Genomic DNA, 22209 nt, shown 5'->3' with positions numbered 1-22209 from the left:
GGGATGATCCTCCCCATTGCTGACTCTTCTTCAGGGATGATCATTGCTGACTCTTCTTCAGGGATGATTCTCCCCATTGCTGACTCTTCTTCAGGGATGATTCTCCCCATTGCTGACTCTTCTTCAGGGATGATCCTCCCCATTGCTGACTCTTCTTCAGGGATGATCATTGCTGACTCTTCTTCAGGGATGATCCTCCCCATTGCTGACTCTTCTTCAGGGATGATTTTCCCCATTGCTGACTCTTCTTCAGGGATGATTCTCCCCATTGCCGACTCTTCTTCTGTGGAACAAACCAGGCTTTTCTTCCCAGCCCCTTTAATTTGCATTTCGGTTCATACAGTGAACTTCAGCTCATTTTAAAGAACACAAATGATAACTGTCTTTGATGTCAGATACATTTAAGAGTAATATATTTTGTTAGACTAATTTTGAAGCTGAAGACAACAAAAGTAGTTGAAGACAACAACCAAATTTTCAGGCATATGAGCTTTTTCTCAACTCTAGAAAATGTAAGTAATAAGGTCCCTCACCATTAAAGAATAAGCAAAGCATCACTCATTAAAGTGCTCACACTAAGGAATGTCTCTCAAGGATGCATCGTGGAAACACTGTGTGATTCGAATCTGCTTTTTATAGCTGTTCCATATATCTTGGGTAGCAACAGAATAACGTGCCTTTGTCACTATAAATGTTTCATCAGAGGAGTTCAGTGCCAACAAAGAACGGCATTCATGCTCTGTTTTCAAACTAATATTCACTTCCAGCTGCACGCTTTGGGTGGTACAGAGTGCTTGTCTGATTTAGAGAGGCTGACCGGCCAGAGAGCGGTAGCTGGTGCCAGGGCATAGTAGCAGCAGTAATGTAAGTGCTCGCTTACTCACATTATAGTTTTGTTTCTGTAATTTTGCTGGTAATATCTGAATTGAATCCCCCGGAAATAACAAAACCGCGGGGAAACTCCCGCGACAGCGGAGGAGGAGGATGTGCGGCTGGAGTACGGAGCCGCAGGGCGCGGCTGCACCTGGTGTCCTCCCCGCCTCTGTCGACGCGTGTCACCGCTTTTGCATAAATGCTAAAATAAATCTGTGCTTTGGAGATGCACTCCTGAGCTTTATTTTCACCTGTGGCTGAGGTGGAGAGAAGCAGGCCTGGTACTGATAAGAGGGAAAACTTGAGTTTTTTCCGTCCGTTGTTTTTCAGTGCAGTGTGAGTCTGTTACCTCTTGCCCATCTTCCCAGTTGCGTCGCCAGAATCTGGGTGACGTGCCCGGGTACCGTAGGGGCGTTACACTTGCAGCTCCATTTGCCGTGAGCTTCTTTTCTCCAGAAGCCGTTCAGTCAGAAGCTAGTCTGAAGGAAAACCAAACTAATTTAAAATTTATTATGGCGTGTTCTTACGGCACTTACGTCTGGAAGAAATGTCTTTAGGAAGGGAAAACGGAAAGCTTTCGTATTACGTGCATAAATAAGTGAATTCTGCGTGCAGTGAATTTATCTGATGTTCTCTCTAATAGTGATAGTCTTCAAATTGGTTTGTAGCATGCCTTCGGAAAAGAGATTAAGATTTCAACACTGAGTTTTTAAAGTTTTTTTTTTTTTTTTGATTGCTTGGCTCTACGCTACGGATAGCCGCAGAATTTGGGTTGTTTGCGGTTGTCTTTCTTTTCAGAAGACGTTATTTCACTTAACGTTAATTCCACAAGTTTATCCTGCGTGAGGTGGAAATGTGTGGTCATCCCACAAGAAACGAACGCAGGTTTTAAGGAACAGCAGCTGGCCTTGGGTCCTCCGCAGGCACTGGCTTGAGGTGGAATGTAATTTGTCTGCAGAAGAGGCGTGCTGCTCTTGGCTGTACAGCGCTTGCTGTCAGGCTAGCCGCGCTCACCCGGAGCTCTGCAGCCGTTGGCACCCTCAGCAGTGCAGGAAGGAAGGTGTGTCTGGGCAAAGATGTGTCTAACAGCCCTCTCCCTCAAGTACATCACAGACCGAGAGCCACTTCTGCTCAGAAACGTGACAGCCTTGAGGATGAGACGAACAGAACGCCTTGTGGTGTGCCACCCGCCCTGCCTAGCAAACTTTTTGGAAAAATCTCTTCCGCTGCCGCGCGCTTTTAGGGGTCCTCTTAGGGAATACCTGTTCTGTGGGGAGTGGTTTTAGAACAATTTACTGTCATTTGGGCTTTCAGGTGATCCGTGCCTAAATTGGGGTTCCTGGTGTTACTGTCACTTGGGCTTTCAGGTGATCCGTGCCTAAATTTGGGTTCCTGGTGCTACTAAGTGTCTGGGTTATGCAAATTCTGTGCTGATGCTTCTGAAAGTCGAAGATACTGAACCCTGATTTTTGCCTTTCAGGCTGAAGTTGTGAAAAAAGAAGTGAAGAAAGAGGAACCAAGCAAAGGAAGGTATGCCTTTCAAGTATTTAAGGGTTTTTTTATATACCTATATTGTTCATGGAATGCATATCCAAGATTGAGCAGATTGCTGAGCCATCTCTCTAACTAAGCTTGATGAAAAGGCTCGCTGGGAGATCCAGCCACTGTCACCTGCTGTTGCTTCTTCCGAGCTGTTGTGTGTTCTGTGTGTGCAGGACCTGCAGGGTATTGCTGTAGAGCTGTAACGTTTGCGATTTCTTTGAAATCCGGGGCTTTCAGAGAACATGGACAAGTGGGGTAAAATCCTGTTTTTTGTGTAGTCCGTTGAGTTGTTCTTGTTTTACTAATTTGGCCAGGATTTTACCACAGGTCCTGGAAAGTGTGTGTGGATTTACATGTTGGTAAGACAGTTTTTTTTTGTTGTATTTAACCAGGAAGTGATTGCTTTATTTCATCCTACAGCGCTTTCCTCTGTCGGAGCACCTGGCTCTTGTTTCTGTTTCCAAATGCTAAAAATAAACTGAAACTTCCTTGTTTAACTTATTAACATTAACTTCATGCTGTGACACAGGTCCCTGAATCGATTTAGAAAAATGTTTAGGTGCTATATTAACATCAGAACCTAGAAATGGGAAATGATGGTTTTGGTGTGTTCCGTTTAAAATTGTTCTACAAACATTGCTTGTAGTAAAATTTCTAATTGTGGAGTAACTACTTGTTGGCTTTAGAGTCTTGATTATGGTTTTTGTGTTTTTTGTTTTTTTTTTTTTCTTTTTTTATAAATGGATAGATCATTCTAAGAGTTCTTGTTAACAAATATGACTTCAAACAACTTCTGTGGTTCAAATCCATATTTCTGGATAAGTTTTATCATTAAAAAAAAAAAACCAAACCAAAACAAAACTGCGTAATAATGGTCCTAAACTTGAATTTCAGGCAACGCCACTATACTCTGATGGACTGTTTCTATATTTCCGAAACTGGTTTCCTTCAAAAGTACACTTAGGCACTCTTAATTTCATGAACCTTCTACTCAGACCCTACTCAGTTCTGGAGGCATTTAGTTTCTAAGCTGTCTCCGACTCGCAGGGAGGCAGACACGCAGGTGGCCTGTGTGATTCCGGGCTGGTGGGCTGTAGCTGCTGGTGGTAATTAATCAAAGCAAGTGACTCTTCCATGAATCCCAGCTCCTGGCCAGCATCCTGCCGTGGCTGTTGAACAGATGGGAAAACTGACATTTTCCCCTGAAAATAGCACCACGCACATTCTCCTCGTCTGAGGCAACTGTCTTCTCCTTGGAAGCCTTTGTGATTTGGCTGATTGTTATTTTTTAGTTACATGAAGCAAGAAACAGTATCTTTATATTATTGTGTATATGGAGACCTTGTCACGTGTTCCTGGGGAGGGAAGGAGTAGCAAAATGTGGGGAGCAGAAGGGGCTGCCCCCTCGGTTGCCCGGGATGATGAAACGCTCTTGAAAAAGCCTTTGGGACACCTCTGGAAGCTCAGCTGGCGCCAGCCCGGGGAGGTGGTTCACCTCACCTTGCGGCTGGGGTGACCGAGGTGTTCACGTGAACGCCTCTGCTCTTCCCAGGAGTGCCGCTGCATTTTGTTGGGATTTGTTTTCCTCAGCTAAAAGGGCTGGAACTTTTCTTGGCCAGGTTAAGACTCAAGGCCCGTCCGCTGCTTTAAATCGTGTCTTGCGGGTCCACGTGCCGTTTCTTTCCCCATCCCTAACAGGTCTTTCGAGTGTTGCTTCAGGCATCTTGATGCTTCATCAGGCTCACTCATCTTTATCCCTGCTCATTACAGCCTCTGCAGAGCTCTCCTTCCACTGCTTTGCAGCCTGGTTTCGATCTATCAGTGTATTTTGGAGGCCAGGAGGGCTTTGTGGAAAGCACAGGGTGGGCGTTAGCATGAAAGGAGACGCAAAATTCCGAGGATTTCAGGGAGCAATATCTCACTGGAATTGCGTAGAGGGTAACACCTGTGTGCTCCTCGCTGTAAGCTTTGTAGTTAATACATGGTTCCAGTGTTCACGGACGTTTTCCCATTCCCTGCAAAAAATGTATGAGCAGGCTGTGGGGTGCAGTTTAGCAAGGTGTTGGGGCTTGTATCTATCGAAGCTTTCTGCGCATCAGTGGCAAACCCGGCCTTTCAGAGCTGCACTTCTGGGCTCTGTGCTCTGACTTAGCCAGGTAGTGCTTTGCTACACAGGCACATAAATCTCAGCGGTGCGTAGGATGCTCAAATAGAAGAGAAAATCAGCGGAAAAAGGGTTTTTGCTTTTGCACCACTAACAAGGTTTAACTGACGTCAGAATACCTTCTGTGTTGTGACTGGGCAAACTGACACTGTGGTGTAAAAAAGGGGTTCAGCCCTGACTGCTTTAGCCCCTGGTGAGGCACACGCAGGCCAAAACATTTGCAAGGAACGAGTTTAAATCGGTTAAATTTAAGCAGCCCGTTAGAGAAGAGGTGGGGGATGCTGGGGCGAGTGAGGCTGCTTTTCTTGGGGAAGACCCCTCGGGCTCTGGAGGAGGCTTATCCCGGCGTTGTGGTGGGAGCAGGGGCACCGAGCCGCACAGCGCTTGGCCAGGGGAGGGGCGCCCCCAGAGCGTGCTGCACCCGTCCTTCTGGTGCCTAGTCCTGTCCTGGCACACCGGTGCCAGCTCTAAATTCCGTGGCGTGAAAGATGTCGAAGCAGAATTCAGGCCCCTCCTCCCTCATTCTGCAGCAGCAGGGGCCAGCGCCCTCAGGCCCGGAGGAAACCTCCCGGATGGGTGTTTTTGTTGTGCTGGGTAGCCCAGGTGTTACCGGAGTTTGCCTGTTCTCATCTGTCTTTCTGTTGACTCCATGCAGTGTGTCTCCGTCTCGTTAACCCTCGCATCTGGCCACTCAAACCCGAGCATTTTTGTCAGCGCTGAGCTCCGTTTGATCCAGCCTTCCGTTTTCTTGCTGTCGTCACGCCGGGAGCGTTACCATAATGGCAGGCTTCTCCGCTCTTTTTTATTTTCGTGAGGGTTTATACGAATGCGCACCCTTTATTCATATGCACAGGCTCTGCGGAACCATAGTGCAGGCTGCTCCATCGTGCATAACCACTGATTAATTCTGTGTGTTTGCTGCTTTTGCGTTTGTTTCGACACTTAGCGAGATTGTCAGCGCTGGCATTTCGGCACCTTTCCATCTAGAGATGCAGGAGGTGTTGGGATGCTCGTTTTCTCGAGCTTTGTGGGAGAAGGGGCACAGACATCTCTAATTTCAGTGTCTCCCAAGATCATCTACGGAGGATTCTTTCTTTCAGAGAAGAATAATGCACTCACTGTAACCGAAGCTCTCTGAAAAGCGCTGCCCTCCGCTTTGTCATCTTGGGCTTTATTATCCTGGGAGCTGACAGTGGGGTTACACAGTGAAAACAGAGCCTGGCCCAAAGGAGCCTCTGTGCACGTATTGTGCGAGCTCAATGCAGTTTAAAACCACAACAGCCCCTCCCTCCCCCCAAACCCGAACCAAAAAAAACCGAGCAAACTTCAGACTCCTAGCTACTGGAAAAGGCCTTTAGGGTGGTGACCGCAGAGTCTGCTGCCTTCAAATGTAACAAAACTCTGGTAATTCCTTTATACAGGGGGACCGAAGCTTTGTTTTCGCTGCATGTGCGCTTTCGGGGTCTGCCTTGCAGCAGGGCTTCTAAATTTTGGGCGTTGGTGTCAGCGCTGAGGTCCCAGGGCACATCTGTAGTGGGTGCTACCTTGAGAGGTCTGGCTACGAGTAACGTAATTTGAAGTGTAAGAGGCTTGCGGTACTGAGGTGGATTAAACAGAAGCACAGAGCTGCTCGCCTCAATGTTTTTAACCATTTTAACACTGATGGGCTAGATTTCCAAATGCTAAGCACTAATGCATCAGGAAAGCCCCCCACCGTTGGCGTCAAGAGGTTTCTGGTAACTGTAGAATTCTCAACATAGTTTGATTTCTTCTGTTTTTTTTAAATGCATTTAGCTCTGGCTTGAAAAAATATCCAGAGGGATCAGGAGTGGTGCAAACAGCAGCTGCTAATCCTCCAGTAGAGCCTAGTGTGGCAAAGAAAGGACCCATTTCCACCCTTAATGTCAAAGACGAGATGTCAGCAGGACAGATAGAGCCCTCTGAGTCCCATCTTGAAAGAGCAGGAAGGGAGTCCGCTGCAAGACTGGCAGAGCCGTCTGCGGAGAAAGGAGGCGCCGGGGTCGAAGTTACTGTGGCATCTACCAAATCCGCTGGTACCCAGGCGTCCGAAGCGAAGTCAGAAGAGACGCTGCCGCCGCCGCCTTCCAGCGCGGAGAAAGAGGAGGCAGTTAAAGCTGGCGCCGAGTCGAAGGCGTTTGGATCTGCTGTTGGGTCTGCGCCGGCGAGGGAAGTTAAAGGTGGAGAGGTGTCTGCCCCTGCCACCGAGCCTCCAGAAGAGCCGCCCGACGTGGGCGAGGCCGCAGGTGTGCCCCCAGGCCGTGCTGTGGCGGCAGGGCACGCGCCGGCGGCCGTCCCGGCAGCGGTGCCCCCTGGCTCTGCTGCAGCTTCAGTGGAGACGGCGTCATCTGCTGTCACACAGCCAACCAGCCAGTCGGGCCCGCCTGGGAGAGACCCCGTTTCTGATGCTGTGAAAACCGAACGTGAGATGCCTGGAACTCAGATACCGGAGAAGAAACCCGCGCTTAAGTTTGGGGCGGCCACGGAGAAGAAGCTGGATGACCCAAAGATGAAACCAGAAGAGTCTGCGCTCAAAGCTGGAAGGGCCGCGGAGGAGAACCCCGCAAAGCTTTTGGTCAAGACTGAGGCAGAGACAGCGAAGAAACTTGGAGCCAGCGTTGAGGCTGCTGTGGAAAATGCTGCGAACGCTGCCGGTGAGAGCAACGAGGGAAGTTTAATCAAAGCCCATCAAAATAAAGGAACGGGACCAGCAAAAACTGATGAAACCTGCAAAGCAGATATGTTAAACTCCTCTTTAGCTGTCAAAGAATCTTCCTCTGTTGGTAAAACGATTTTAAAGGCCATAGTGTCTCTTCCAGATATATCAAAGTCAAGGGTTCCAGTACAGAGAAATGAGCCTTCCCTGTGTAAAGGAGGGGAGCAGAAAGCTCCCTCGAAACCTGAGAGCCAAGGCCAAGCAGCAGTGGAGAAGAAAATCGCATCCAGAGAAGCGGGTCATCCGAGACCTGACGGCAGCCAGTCAAGCCTGGGAGATGGCAGCGGCAGATGTAAAGTGAGCAGAAGTTCTGTTGTTGATGGAAAGGGAGGCAATGGGAGCAGCTCACCTCCGCAAGAGAAGGACTCACGAGTGGAATCTAGGGCTAGTTCAAAACAGTCTCAAGAGGGAGAGAGTAGATCATCCAGCATGAAGACAGACAACAGCAGCAATAAGGTGAGGAGGGCAGGAAGGCCGGTTCAGTGTGCCTGATCAGTAACTAACTCCATGCTTCTCTCAGATGTTGAGTAGGGGACAATGAGATTATGTTCCCCTTCCCTTTTCCATAAATCACTCAGCTGGTCTGGGCCAACAGACAAGTTGGAATAGCGAGATGCGGGCAACCAGTTGCTTTTAGATGCAGTGTGTGCAACGCAAGTACGTAACTGGTTTGAAAATGCTACTTGGAAAAAAAATTGCAGGCAGGTATTTCTGCAGTGAGTCTTTATTGAGTGTCACAACTTTATGTTCTTGGATTAGTTCTGAATGGGAGTGAATAAGCTTTCTGTCCTTTTGTGAGCTGATATTTTGCATTGTCAAGTCCTGCACAGACACTGGTTACTGAACAGAGGCTACTAAGCAAGGTATTACCTGTGACTGGTTACTAGAGACTGTATGCCTGGACTCTACCACTGACGGTTGGCTTAGTTCTGTATTTGCCAAGCATGTGATCAGAAGCAGCAATCTGGACAACTTAAAAAAGTTCATTAAGGGAAAAAATAGCTGAATTTGTATTTATTTTTTATTTTTTTTTTTTCTCTCTTGTGGACAGATGGGTTGGCTTAACTGATTTCGTGTGAACTTTTGTCTCGTGTTGCAGGCTTCTGTTGGTGGCAATACTAAAACTTCAAAAAGCAGCACTAGCAGCAGCACAAGCCAGAAGGAGGTAAGGATGTAACAGTAAATGAACTGAAAGTACAGACTGCCTTGAAAGCGTGTGTGTGTGTGTGTATTAAGAGTCTTCAGCGTCCTTCCCTGGGGAGTTTTCTGCATTACTAGTTGCTACAGAGTGTGGGCATAAAGCTGTAAAGTCAAGTCATTTGGAAGAGAAACTCAGTTCAAGAAGTGAGTGTTAAGAGGAGGTGGTTTTTGGTCTCGGATATCATTTGTTTGAGAGAGAATTGATTAATTGGATCCCCAGTTGCCTGCACCGAGGTCTTTATTCATCATCACACTTGTGAGAAGAGGAGGGAAGGCTGGAGTCCTCTGGCCCTTTATAAATGACTTTGTACAGCAGGAGGTAGTCACGACGTCTCCACCCATGGTACCTCTTCCGTGCCGAGGTGTTTCCAGTGGGTTGTTCAGCAGAGCAAGCATCACTGCACGTCTTCGGTGCAGGGCTGGTTGGAGGAAGAGCTTGGGAGCCTGCACGTTCCGCTGCTAAAGAGCCTGCCTCTTGACAGGAAGGTGGAAAGAGCTACCCTCTCTCTCTCCTAGATAGCTTGGGCTTTTGGAAAGAAAAGCAGAAAAAAGGTAATAAAAAAACTATATTGATAAGTTTGTGGAAGTAGCGTTGCAGATCAAAGCTCTACCAGGTAAGCAGGGAGTCCCTGTGGAAAAGGGATTTCTGAGATAAAGTCAGAGATGTGAGTCCTTTTATTAATCTTAATCCACATAAACTTCTCACATCACCAGCACAGGGTGTTTGTGAAGATGACGGTAGCGATGGTAATAGAGAATGCTTTCATATGTGATGTTCCAGATGTGTTTGTTAATCCCCAGGAGGAAATTCTGCACCCTTTGAAAAAAAAGGTTTTATAATGTCAATTCTTACTGCCTTACTCTTCACTGCTACACAGATGATAAGAACCAAGATCTGTGTTCTCCTTTTCACAAAGGAAAGAATGCAGTAATGTTTGATTGCAGTTGAAATGTAACCAGATACTTTCTTCCTTTTCTTTGCTGTGCCCACCTTGCATTAAATATTCCTCAAGTTTCTGCATCAGAATGTGGGTGGAGGCACACATTATCTCGAGTATTTGTTAGCTTTTTAAAAAAGAAAGGGAGGAAAAGGCGTATAGCCTTTGCATTTCAGATTACTTTTTCTGCTGGCGGACTGTTTTTAGTATTTCTTGGCTCTAAGAGAGGCCAGTTTATCTTGCCTTGGCCTTAAAGTTCTGCTTGGACAAGGGGTTTTTTCTACTCCTCCTGTGTTAGATACCAACCACCGTTTGATGGTAGGATGGAATATTTTGGAAAAATAACTCAGGATTGTTCATTGAAGAAATTGAATGCATGATTTGGGGTGGAATTGCGATTTGCATGCATTTGGGTGGCTAAAATTTATTAATTGACTTCCAGAACCTTATCCTACCATCCTGATTATAAAAGCATAGCTGTTTTACAGTGAACAGAGTGTAATGCTCTGCTCCAGAACCATCACTGCTGTCTATTCAAAGAACCTTAAAGTAATTTGGGTTAATTCAGTCTTTTATTAAATTCAGCATCTATCCATACATCCTCTTCTAAATGCTCCCAGCTACGTCTGTCATTAAATCGCTGTTGATTCTTTCCAGTGGTCCTAGAATAAACTGTGTGAGCCCTGATGGAAGGTGGCATGATCAAACTGCAGGGCAAGGAGGAGTTTTAGATGCAAGACATGCTCCGGTAAGAGCATGCCACTGGCTGAGGAGAGTCAGAAAGGGTCGGGCTCTGTCCTCTTCACCATAAAAGTCCAGCAAGGCATTCACCAGGAAAGCTGGAGCTTGTCCCCAGCTCATAACGAAGGGCGGCTGGCACAGGGAGGAGCAGCAAGTCTGCCAGAGAGTCTGTGGGGCTGGTGGGACCTTAACAGAAAGGAGCAAATGATGTGGTACGTGTTGGCTATGGCGAACCAAAGGGAGGTTCCTGCACGGGGAGCCCTTTGCTGGGCTGGAGCGCGGGGCCGTCGGAGAACCGCTCGGAAACACGATTGTTGGGGGACTGAAACCAAAGGGACGAGGTAAAGCAGCGAGTAGGCATCGGGGCACAGAAGGACTTTGCTGGATCGAAACATCCAATGCAGCCTCCTGCTCCGGAGCAGTGGCCAACAGCGTGTGCTTCGGGAAGAGAATGAGATACGGCAGAGGGGGGTGGTGTTCGCGGGGGGGTGCTCTGGAGGCATTCAGGTTTTCGTTGGTCTTCCTGCAAGTGAGGGCAGAAATCGAGGTGACCGGTCAGGGCATTGGCCCGGTTCTCTGAATGGACATAAATGTTGCCTGTTCATCTGCTGTGTTTTTGAAAAATGCTTTGGGGTTCTGAATTTAATCTGCTCACTGAACACAAGTGCTGGTAATGAAATCTCTTCCACATATGAAACCTCTTCCACGTGAGACTGAAGGCCTGAAAATTTGTTTCTACCCTCAAGTCCAGGTGCATTGTTTTCGTTTCCCCTCCTCGAGCCAGCTTCAGGGTGTAGGCATTTTTCCTTAGACACCCTGTGGATGGAAGTGCTTGTGTCATTGGGTGAATGTCAAACTCTGTGATACTAACATTTTGACACTTCCTAGGAAGAAGAGCTGTTCCCATTTAACCTGGATGAATTCGTTACTGTGGATGAGGTCGTAGAAGAAACGGAGTCTCCCGTTAAAACACAGCGCAATCCACCCAGGGGGAAGAGAAAAGAGGGTGCTAAAGCCAACTCCTCTTCTGAGCCTAGCTCCAAGAGAAGGAAAGGGAAGAGCTCCCTCGCCTGCGCCGCCGAAAGCGAACTCTCTTTTGTCACTTTGGATGAAATCGGTGAGGAGGAGGACGTGACTGCACAGCTAATGGGAGTCGCTAATTTAGAAGCGCTGAGTGACCCGCAGGGCCTGGTTGTAGTGGATGAAGTGATGGAAGAGGAGGAACTTGTGTCAGAAGCAAAGGATCCGCAGTCGCTTGTTACGTTGGATGAGATATCGGAGCAGGAGGAGCTTCATTCCCATAAAGTCGTGCCCAGGGTGCTTTTTGAGGAGCAGGGTTTGAAAGCTGAACCCTTGGTAACGGTGGATGAAATCGGGGAAGTAGAAGAGCTGCCTCTGAACGAGCCTACAGACCTGAGCGCCGAGGATGTGCTGAAGGCCAAGGAGGACAGTAAAGTGGCTGCTGAGGATGCCGGGGACTGTGCTTCCTCCCAGGTGCCTGATGATCCCAGTGCTTTAGTGACAGTAGATGAGATACAAGAGGACAACGAAGATAACCCTCTAGTGACTTTGGATGAAGTTAACGAGGATGAAGATGATTTTCTGGCTGATTTCAATCGCCTGAAAGAGGAGCTAAACTTTGTTACAGTAGATGAAGTTGGAGAGGAGGACGAGGAAGAGGAAAACACTTTCCCAGGGAAAAGTCTGAATGAGGATGAAGACGACGAAGATATTGTTGCTGTTGCAGGACCAGAAGAAGAAGAAATTGCTGCCATTGCAGGACCAGAAGAGGAGGATATTGTTGCTGTCGCAGGACCAGAAGAAATGGAAATTCTGGGAGATATGAGTCCAGAAGCAGAAATTATTGCAGTCTCGAAATCAAAAGGTAAGGAACCTTTCATAGATTCTGGAGGGGAAATAGAAAATAAGATGCTTGTACTCAGTGCCACCCACTAAAAGACGCTTGTAGCGAATAGAGGAAACTGGAAAACCTCAACTCTTTGACGAAGTTAATGAAAGAGATGCTGGGAAAAAAACCAACTGAGAATGAACAGTGGCCTGAAGGTAAGGTAGTTCATTAATGCGTTTTACAGTGCACCTTCCTTGGGATGTGAAATTAAGCGGCCTGTCGAGGTAAAGTGTTCGTTTGGTGGTTTTGATGGCTAAAATTGGGGGAAGCAGTTTCTTCTCTCACCTTTAATGCAAGGCCCAGTGAGCTAGCTAACACTGCACAGATTGTTTATAGTCTTTAACTACGGGGCCAAACTTCGTTAAACCAAGGGAGGTAAATGGAGCAGACACACAGATACAAAGATGTAACTGCTTCCAGGCTGGATCTGGAGGCAAAAAGAAGAAATCTGTAGCGTGGAGTTAGCAAAGGGTTAAAAAGTCCCAACGCCGAGCCAAGCAGGGAGAGCTATGTATAACCAAGAGTTCTGGCCAGAGCGTGGGCGAAGGCTCGGCGTGATGCAGCCCACCGTATCGAGTTGTCTGTCTGTCCCTGCTGATGCAGCTGAGCACTGACACAGGCACCTTTTGTTCCAGCGCCTTGGCAAAGCTTTTCTCCCATCTCCCGCTCGTGGGGCAGCACAGGCAAGCTGAGCCCTGCAGATAGGGAGGAGCTGCAGCAGAGGCAGATATCTCGCTTAAAGCAGTATTTTACGCTTCAGTTTCTATTAGGAAAAGGATTAGCTAACTGTGAAAACACCCCAAAATATTTCAGTGTTCTATATTGCTTTAATCTTAATGTCATAGAACATAACATTCCCCACGATTAACAAAGGCTTTGACTGAAAACGCAGAATACCTGTGTTCTGTTAGAAGGTTAGTTGTAAAAAGATCTCTTCAATTCTCCAAGCCCTGGAGTTGATTTCTGACTTTACAATCTCTAGTGAGAAATTATAATAAATTTAGTTGATACGCAGTAAGTTCCTCTCTGTATCGTAAAAATCTCAAGCAAAAGAGTTGGACTTAGGAAAGGACTAGTTTCTCCTGAATTTGGGAGGTGGAACAGGAAGACTGTGAAGGAAAGGTTAAAGCGTACAAAATCCTGTCACTCGGGTCTTAAAATCTGCATCCAGCAGCAAAATAGGAAGCGGTTTATTGCTTGCTTGGGGCCAGCAGTTCAGAGATGACAGGCAGGCTGCTGCTGGTGAGGAGCCACCTGGCAGAGCTGAAACTTTGTGTGTTGCACAGGATCACAGAGGGGTTTGGGTGGGAAGGGCCCTCAAAGCCCCCCCAGTGCCCCCCCCTGCCCCGGGCAGGGCCCCCTTCCCCCAGCCCAGGGGGCTCCCAGCCCCGTCCAACCTGGCCTTGAACCCTTCCAGGGAGGGGGCACCCACAGCTGCTCTGGGCACCCTGGGCCAGCGCCTCACCCCCCGCACAGGGAACAATTTCTGCCTTATATATAACCTAAACCTACTCTCTTTCAGCTTAAAACCGTCCCCCCTCGTCCTACCCCCACCCCCCGATCCAGAGTCCCTCCCCCCCTCTCCTGTCCCCCCTTTAAGCCCTGGGAGGCCGCTCGAAGGGCTCCCCGGAGCCTTCTCTTCTCTTTGGCTAAGATGGGGACGGACTTTTTAATACAGCCTGTAGCAGTAGGACAAAGGGTAATGCTTTTAAACTAAAAAAGGGTAGGATTCAGACCAGATGTAAGGGAGAAATTTTTTACAGTGTGGGTGGTGAAACCCTGGACCAGGTTGCCCAGAGAGGTGGTAGATGCCCCATCCCCCACAAACATTCAAGGCCAGGTTGGACGGGGCTCTGAGCAACCTGATCTTGTTGAAGATGTCCCTGCTCGTGGCAGGGGGGTTGGACCAGATGACCTTTAAAATTCCCTTCTAACCCAAATCGTTCTGTGATTCAGCAAGTATCTTTGGGTACCAGCAGCCAGGAAGCACTTCACCCCACGCTGAAAGGAGGTACAGAACAAACTGTCTTGTCTGGGCTACTTGTCTGGGTTATCATAGAATCATAGAACGGTTTGGGTTGGAAGGCACTTTAAAGATCATCTAGTTCCAACCAGCCCTGCCCCGGGCAGGGCCCCCTTCCCCCAGCCCAGGGGGCTCCCAGCCCCGTCCAACCTGGCCTTGAACCCTTCCAGGGAGGGGGCAGCCACAGCTGCTCTGGGCACCCTGGGCCAGCGCCTCCCCCCCCGCACAGGGAACAATTTCTGCCTTATATATAACCTAAACCTACTCTCTTTCAGCTTAAAACCGTCCCCCCTCGTCCTACCCCCACCCCCTGATCCAGAGTCCCTCCCCACCTCTCCTGTCCCCCCTTTAAGCCCTGGGGGGCTGCTCGAAGGTCCCCCCGGACCCTTCTCTTCTCCAGGCTGAACCCCCCCAACTCTCTCAGCCCGGCCCCCCAGGGGAGCTGCTCCAGCCCCCCAGCATCTCCGTGGCCTCCTCTGGCCCCGCTCGAGCAGCTCCGGGTCCTTCTGCTGTTGGGGGCCCCCGAGCTGGCCCCAGCACTGCAGGGGGGTCTCCCCAGAGCGGAGCAGAGGGGGACAATCCCCCCCTGGCCCTGCTGCCCCCCCTGCTCTGGCTGCAGCCCGGGGCACGGGTGGGTTCTGGGCACGATGCGGTGAGATATTCACTATGGAGGGGTGCAGGAGGCTGGTGCTGGCTGCTGTGTTCCTTCGGCAGCTTCCTGGGTTTTGTTGTTGAAGCAAAGGATTTATTGCGTTAGCCTTGTTTAGGACATGTTGGTGTCTAGATTATTTGCTTACAGAATTAGAAACCAGGTGTTTTTGATGTGTGACTCTTCACCTGCCCGTTGGACTGCTTTGAGTCGCTAAAACCCAAAGGCCTTGTTTCTCTTTCGGTAGTGGATACTCTGTCAAACTCCTTGTCTCCAGAAAAATCTTACAATGTTCATTTTGATCTTTCCTTCGAGCTGGTTAATCCAGTCACGTATTCTGTTGGTTCGGGCTGGTTCTGTAATGAAGCTGAAGCCCTGCTGCTGGACCTCGAGCTAGAGCGATTCACGCAAGCTTGGCAGCTCGTATGATAAAGAAATTGAGATTTTTTTTTTTTCTGATCATAATCACAGAGTTGGCTTGAAGCTGCTGATGGGAGCTGTGGTCGGCAGCAGCCGAGGGCGGCGGCGCTGCGCCTGTGAAGGGCTGTGTGCTGGAGTTGTTCACCGGGGCCCTATTTGGAAGTCTTGGCTGCAGGATTGGTGTCAGAATTCCCTGAAAATTGCTCTGTGGGAAGAGCAAACTGAATAGTGCGGGCGGCAGCAAGGCCCCTACGGGTGGTGTGTGTTGGGAGCAGTAACGACCCCTCGCAGCTCGATACAGAATACCTTGAAACTAGCCGTTACCTTTGTTTAACGTGAATTTATGGCCCCCAGCAGATCAGCTGGGATCAGGAGATAAAGAACCAGAGCCGAAGCGGAAGAAAACAGCTTCTTCAGATGTATCAAAGGCGCAGAGTACTCCAAAAGGTAAAACCAGAACAACCCACCCCAAATGCTTCCTGTTTTTCTTGCTGGGAGACAGCTTTCTTGCCCCTTCAAAAATGCCCCCTTTGCCTCCTGGCCACGTTTAACTTGAAAGTCAGGGCCCATAATCTGTGTTTTTTAGCTTGGCTCCTACAAATGCACGTTTAACAAGTGTCTGCTGTTGCCTTAACGGCAGCAGCAAAACTGCAAGTTCTCTTCCCCTAAAATGTACAAATACCAGCTAATTTATTTGTAATTAGCACCGTGCAGTGTAATACCTGCTTACTGTTCGAATCCTGATCTGAGTTCCATTACCAACTTTCAACGTATAAAAACGAGGGAACTGCTTACATAGTTTTAAAGATGTGTGTGTGTATATATATATATTTTCCAAGACCCTCCCCTAAAATACTTTTCTTTAAAACCACCGCTAGCACTTGAACTGTAGAAGAAGTGGCTAGGAGGATGCGGATCCTTGCCTTGCCTGATGGCTCGTGTGATGTTCTCTGTGACACAGAAGGCTTGGGTGACGCGCTGCAGGGCAGGGATGAGCTGTGTATGAAACACCCCCGAGGCCGAAAGGCGCCGAGGGAGCCACAGGGAGCACCAGCTCCAGAGGGGCAGAAGAGCACGCGTCCTCCTCTGCTCGCTGAAGTGGGGCAGGTGGCCAACTCGGATTAGAAGCCTAATTTTTTGAATACCCAAAACTTCCAGTAATAAATCATACGGATTTGCCTTAAAGGGATCTGATTTTCAAATCTTGTTGTCGGAGCCGTGTTTTGTTGCCGGGATATTTGTAAAGCTGTGTGTCCCTAACGTTAACGCCGTGTCCTGTCCCTTCAGATTTGGATTACCTCGTTCCAAAGGCTGGCTTCTTCTGTCAGATCTGCTCGCTGTTCTACGCGGATGAGCTGTCTGTGAAAAACCACTGCAAGACACCGCTTCATCAGCAAAACATGGAGGTAATGCTGCAGCTTCCCCCGACGCACGGCGGGGGAAAGAATACCCTCCTAAAAATGTTTGCTTTCACGAGTGCTGATAATTTCCTAGTGGCGGAGGGAGCTCCTGCTAATGCTTCAAGGGATTTTAGTGTTAAACTCAGACACAGGTATCGTTGAGTTGCTGAAGCTCGTCACCTACATGAAGCCTTCCTTGCCTAGGAAGGCGAGGGGATAGCTGTTGTCTCCGTTTTTAAGAAATTACTTTTAAAAAAAACCCCCCCACGCAGCGTCGTGTCTGACAGCGTGGCTTGGTCGGATTTCCTGCTCTGCTGAAACGCCAGACTGGCTGAAATAACCCCACGGGTGCAGGATCCCCAGAAGGCCCGTTTGGCAGCCGGAAAGGTTCAGTTTGGGGTCCGAGCTCCCCTCGGCGGGGCCGTGGCGCCTGCCCCCGAGGGGCCGGGCTGGGCGGGGGTTTATCAGCGTCGGCGCGCGGAGCACCCAGCCTGCGGTGAATGTGGAGTTACTGGTTTGTATTTCCTCACCACCCCCCAGGGTCCCCATCATCGTGTGAACTCCCGATGGCGAGTAATTTGCCGTCTGCCCTGTAAAAATTCCGCTGGGGAGCTTCACCCCTTGGCGACTCTGTGCGCGGGCGTGTCGGTTTGCCAGCAAAACCTGGGAGTCTTTTTCGGGTTCGGCTCGCGCCTTATCAGTATGAGGAGTAGGCTGGTTTGTGGGTGCTGTATTTAGAGCATGGTCTTGTCGTGGGCTGAGGAATAACACAGCGATGTCGTTTCACTGGCTACCCTTGTTTCTACAGAAATTCATGGCCAAGCAGAAGGACGAGGATAACGACGGGGAGGAGCAGAGCTCAAGGTGATTGGAGGAAAGAAGAGTTCTTTCAGTGAATTAAACTTAGGGTCCAGTCAATTTTGTGTATTTTGTTATGATTTAATTTGTAATTTTGTTGCAGAAGCAAGCATTCATGTTGTATAAATTTGAGCTCAGTATAGGCACAGACTAAATGAAAAAACGTATGGTGGCTTTGATTTGTATATCAAATCATCTGACTTGGGAGAGACTTCTTTTACAAGTGTTGACATAAAATAAATGTTCTTACTGTATAGTTACCGCCGGGGGGCTGTGTTTTGGTGTGACTTGTTGTGTTTTGCCAACTCTGGATCCCAACAGGGACCGGGAGGGAATTCGTCCCGGAGACCTCTGGCGCTCCGTGCTGCCCCAGAGCAGTGACCCGAGTCGGGGTAAAGATTTGGGGGGGGGCCCTGAGGATTGCTGCGCTCCCTTCAGCTGCCTTTGTCCCCCAGGCTCGCGATAATCTCGCGATAATCTCATGAAGACAAAGCTGAGGCCATCCAGGAGAAGAAAGCCTCTTCCTGCCTCAGCGTCCCGGCCGTTGCTGCGCCCGGCCAGGGAGGTCACTGCCCCGTGCTGTTTCTCCTTGGGGACCGAGTTTGCTCGTTTTTTTGGGGTTGGTTTTCCCCCGCTTTGCTCCAGGCGGGGGGTCAGGGGCCGGGGAGCGCTCGGCGCCGTGGTTTGTAATCTGCAGTTGGAGTGTTGCTCACTGCCGAGGCTGGGCCTCCGCCTGCCACGCTCGTACCAGTGGGGCAGGGTCTGGATCGGGGTTGACTTTGCTTCCAGCTTTTGTTTTTCACCTAGCTGCTTGAGATTTATTTAAAAGACCGTTTCTGAAAATCCACCGCTGTCTCTGCCACTCCTGCAAACTCCGGGTAGCTGGCTTGGGCTGAGTTACGTGGCAGCAGTAAGAGAGGGGGAGTAAGGAGCCTTCCTCCCTGTCCACGGAAATGAGAGATTTTGGGGTTCTGCCTGGCGGGGGAAGGACATTACAAGTCATACCTGTGCCATAGCTGATACCGAAATCCTGGTGTCTGCCGGCCTCTGATCAGCAAATCGCCAAAATAAATGGAATTTGGGGTTTAGCAAAGGAAGCACGGGCATGTCGCTGTGGTGAAACGTGTTCCCTGATACGGGGGGGGGGGGAACGATCCCACGGAGTCCCTCAGAGTCCCTTGGGCTGTGGGGGTTTTTTTGTTTGTTTGGTTGGGTTTTTTTTTGTTTGTTTTTTGTTTTTTTTTTTTTTTGTTTTTTTTTTTGTTGTTTTTTTTTTTTTTGTGTCCCCTGCTTTGCTGCAGGCACTGCTCAAGCCCCCCCCCCCCTCCCGGGAGCAGATCAGTGTCTCAAAAACACGCCCGAGGGATTTAGAGCAGCAGAGACTTGGCAAGTCCCCGCAGCGTGATTCAGGGTAAGAGTATGTGTGTGTGTGTGTGTGAGAGAGCTGCCTCCTCTCCTGGGGGGGAGCCCCCCAGCCTCACCAGCCCCTTGTGTGTGTGTGTGTGTGTGTGTGAGCTGCCTCCTCTCCTGGGGGGGCCCCCCAGCCTCACCAGCCCCTTGTGTGTGTGTGTGTGTGTGTGTGTGTGTGTGTGTGTGTGAGAGCTGCCTCCTCTCCTGGGGGGGCCCCCCCAGCCTCACCAGCCCCTTGTGTGTGTGTGTATGTGTGTGTGTGAGCTGCCTCCTCTCCTGGGGGGGCCCCCCCAGCCTCACCAGCCCCTTGTGTGTGTGTGTGTGTGTGTGTGTGTGTGTGAGCTGCCTCCTCTCCTGGGGGGGGCCCCCCCAGCCTCACCAGCCCCTTTTGTGTGTGTGTGTGTGTGTGAGCTGCCTCCTCTCCTGGGGGGGCCCCCCCAGCCTCACCAGCCCCTTGTCTCTTTTACCATGCACTTTCTGGGGCGGTGTTTCTGAGTCTCCCCGAGTCCCTCCGTGGGGTCATTCCTCACCACGGTTTCTCTCCTGTTGCTTCCTCTGCGCGGAGGACCGAAACCCAACGTTGTTCCTTATTCCTGCTGCTGCCCCCCAAGCTTCAGCCCCAATTTTGCCGAGTGTCCGTGGGAGGGATGAGCGTCCAGCAGCCTCGTGGCCGGCTGCGGGGCCCGGCGGGACCCCCGAGGCCGTGGGGTCCCTCGGTGAATCCCGTTCCTGCTCCGCGTCCTCGGAGCCCCCTTGGGCCTGGCTCTGCCCTTGGGACCCCAGAGCCCCTCGGACAAACCCCGTAACTGCTGCAGCGAAAAGATGCAGCACCCGGGAGGGGGGAGCTGCTTAATTAGGAATTTCAAGGTCAAAAACCATCCTGTCCGCCCCCCGCTCCAGCCAGGGTGATGTGGAAAAAAACAAACTGAGGAAAAATGAAGTAAAACCCCAAACCCCGGTACTGGTTCTGGTTTTCTGAACGTTGCTCCCCAAAACGTACGGTGCCGCGCTTCCTCCTGCGCCTAGGGGGGCTGCAAATTGAGTTTATTTTGGAGCTGCTGGTAATTAAAACGCGCCCCCCCCCCCCCCCCCTCCTCCTCCCCGGGCCCCACGGGGCCGATGGTTTTAAGGAAAATCCATGAAGTTTTTTTTGCAACAGCTTTTCCGCTGCCCTTGCAGGATTTTTGCCTCGCGGGGAGCCCGGCCCCACGGCGCCCGGGTTTCGATTTTTTCAAGGGTTTTGTAAAAGAAAAACTCCTCGTAGGGCCGAGACAGTGGGGTCTGCCAGGACGTGGGTGCTCCCGGGGAGCCGAGGGAGGGCTAGATGGGGGACGAGGGGGCTCTTTCAAGGGGGGGTGCTGCTAAATATTGGGGGGGCTGGGGGCCCCCCCGTGCCCTGCCATCCCCCGGCCTTTAATTCCCTGATAATTAAATTCCTCCCAGCGGCGATTACGCTGCTGCTTCCACAGAGTTTCTGCGTCGGTGGCGGCTCCGGGTTTTGGGGTGACGCTGGGGGGGGGGGGGGGGGGGTTGGTACCTGGCGGGGAGGAGTGGGAAATGGGTTCAGATGAAGCCAAAAAGGGTAAAAAAAGGGAGTGTGGCCGGGGGGGGGGGGGGCCTGGCCTGGCTGGGAGGGAGGGACCTGGCTGAGCCGCTTGCTGGGAAATGGGGTAAAAATAACCTCCCCGAAATAGCCGAGGGTGTCCCCAGCTGCCCCTCCCAGCCCCCAGCTGGGGAAACTGAGGCAGGGAAGGAGCATTTGGGGGGGGGGGGGGAACGACACACATAACACGGGATGGTGTGTGTGTGTCTGTGTCATTCCCCCCCCCTCCCCGTGCCCCTCAGCTGGGGGGACCCCTGGGGCAGGGGGGGGTGTGTGAGCACCCAGCTCTCAGGGGGGGGACCCTGCTGAGGGGGGGGCGGTGGGGTGGGGCTGTGGGGTTCACCCTGGATGGAGCTTGGGAGCTTGGACCCCCCCAGACCCCCTGTTTCCCACCCTGGAAATGATGTTGCCCCCCCCCCCCCCCCCCCCCAAGGTCTGGCCCTGGTGTCACGGTGAGGGGCTGGGGGGGGTCTGGTGCTGACCCCGCCGTGGGCCAAACCCTATTTTGGGGGCGGGGGGGGGGGGGGCGGTTCTTGCTCCTGCAGCACCCCCCACCCACGGGAAGCGAGCGAAGGGAAGAGCGGGGGAGCACAACCCCCTTACCTGCCCCATTTGGGGGGGGGGGGCTTAGATCTCCCCCCCCCCCCCCTCCTGCGCGGTCCCCGGGGGGGGACACACTCACCCGCCCTTGCTGCAGAGGGGGGGTGCCAGCCCCCACCCCCCCACCCCCCAATCCATCCTTTTTGGGGGCTTCTCCAGCCGCCTCCAAGAGCGGGGGGGGGCCGGGGAGGGGGGGGGATGTTCCTATTCCCGCCCTCCCCTGCCCGCGGGGCCGCATCCAGCTGCGGCCCTTCCCCTTTAAGGGAGGCGGGACCGGGGCGGGGGGGGGGGACACCGGGAGGGGGGGGCGGCGGGGAGCGGGCAGGGGGGGAGGCGGCCGGGCCGGGGCGATGCTCCGCGTCTTCATCCTCCACGCGGAAAATGTCCGCACGCCGGACACGGACATCAGCGATGCCTATTGCTCCGCCGGCTTCGGAGGTACGGGGGGGGGGGGGGGGCGTGGGGGGGGGCGTGTTTATATCGGGGGAGGGGGGGGGCAGTATATCGGGTATGTCCCCCGGCAGCGGGAGGGGGGGGGGGTGGGCTCCTGCATCATCCATCCTGATGTGCATTGCCCACGGAGCCCCCCCCCCCCCCCCCCGCCGTGGGTGCTATTTTCCCCTCCCCGGGCTCCCTCTTTAGCGGGGGGGGGGGGGGCAGCGTGGGGAGGGGGGGGCATAGCTGAGCGGTGACAGCACCAGCGGCAGCCCGGGCTATTTCTGGCCTCCGCTCCCGCTCCGGGAGGGGGGGAATCGCGGGGGGCCCCGCACCAGGGGATATGGTGGGGGGCTGGGGTGCCGCCCCCCCCCCCCCGCCCCGTGACCTCCCGTGGGTATGGGGGGGGAGGGCCTGTCCCACGCGAGGACCCCCGGGGTTGATTGTGTGTTGAGGACCTGCTGGGCACCCACTTCCCCGGCGCCCCAACAGCCTCGGGGTGGGTCCCCCCCCCCAATGTCACTGGTCCCCTTGGCAGGGTGACAGTGGCCACGGGGCAACCAGGCCGCAGCCCACCAGTGCCCAACGTGGCTCCCCAATCCTCCCCCCGTGGGGCGACGGGGGACACGAGGCGGCACCGGGCATGGCCCCTTTCATCCTTGGGATGAAAAAGCATCTTTTTGGGGTTCGCTGAAGGGGACGTGCGGGAC

General features: G+C 51.8%; 2 protein-coding genes across 5 annotated transcripts in view; both read left to right on the top strand.

The window, feature by feature from the left end:
- Positions 1 to 17711, top strand: part of ZNF638 (zinc finger protein 638) — a 66092-nt gene extending 48381 nt beyond the window's left edge. Inside the window, exons 20-26 of the mRNA XM_042807718.1 lie at positions 2354 to 2403; positions 6374 to 7769; positions 8413 to 8478; positions 11081 to 12077; positions 15548 to 15640; positions 16481 to 16599; positions 17402 to 17711. Of these exons, the coding sequence (XP_042663652.1) occupies positions 2354 to 2403; positions 6374 to 7769; positions 8413 to 8478; positions 11081 to 12077; positions 15548 to 15640; positions 16481 to 16599; positions 17402 to 17461 (2781 nt within the window). The 3' untranslated portion in view covers positions 17462 to 17711. The remainder of the gene's footprint in view (positions 1 to 2353; positions 2404 to 6373; positions 7770 to 8412; positions 8479 to 11080; positions 12078 to 15547; positions 15641 to 16480; positions 16600 to 17401) is intronic.
- Positions 17712 to 21402: 3691 nt separating this feature from the next.
- The window catches only part of DYSF (dysferlin), a 103254-nt gene continuing 102447 nt past the window's right edge, over positions 21403 to 22209 (top strand). For all 4 annotated transcript variants that reach the window (XM_042807882.1, XM_042807880.1, XM_042807877.1 and 1 more), the window contains exon 1: positions 21403 to 21502. In XM_042807882.1, the coding sequence (XP_042663816.1) occupies positions 21415 to 21502 (88 nt within the window). In that variant the 5' untranslated portion in view covers positions 21403 to 21414. The remainder of the gene's footprint in view (positions 21503 to 22209) is intronic.

The sequence above is a fragment of the Tyto alba genome, unplaced genomic scaffold, assembly GCF_018691265.1.
Source record: "Tyto alba isolate M040663 unplaced genomic scaffold, T.alba_DEE_v4.0 Super-Scaffold_6, whole genome shotgun sequence".
Taxonomy (NCBI): domain Eukaryota; kingdom Metazoa; phylum Chordata; class Aves; order Strigiformes; family Tytonidae; genus Tyto; species Tyto alba.
The sequence above is the reverse complement of the archived record's forward strand: the minus strand, read 5'-3'. Positions and strand labels throughout refer to the sequence as shown.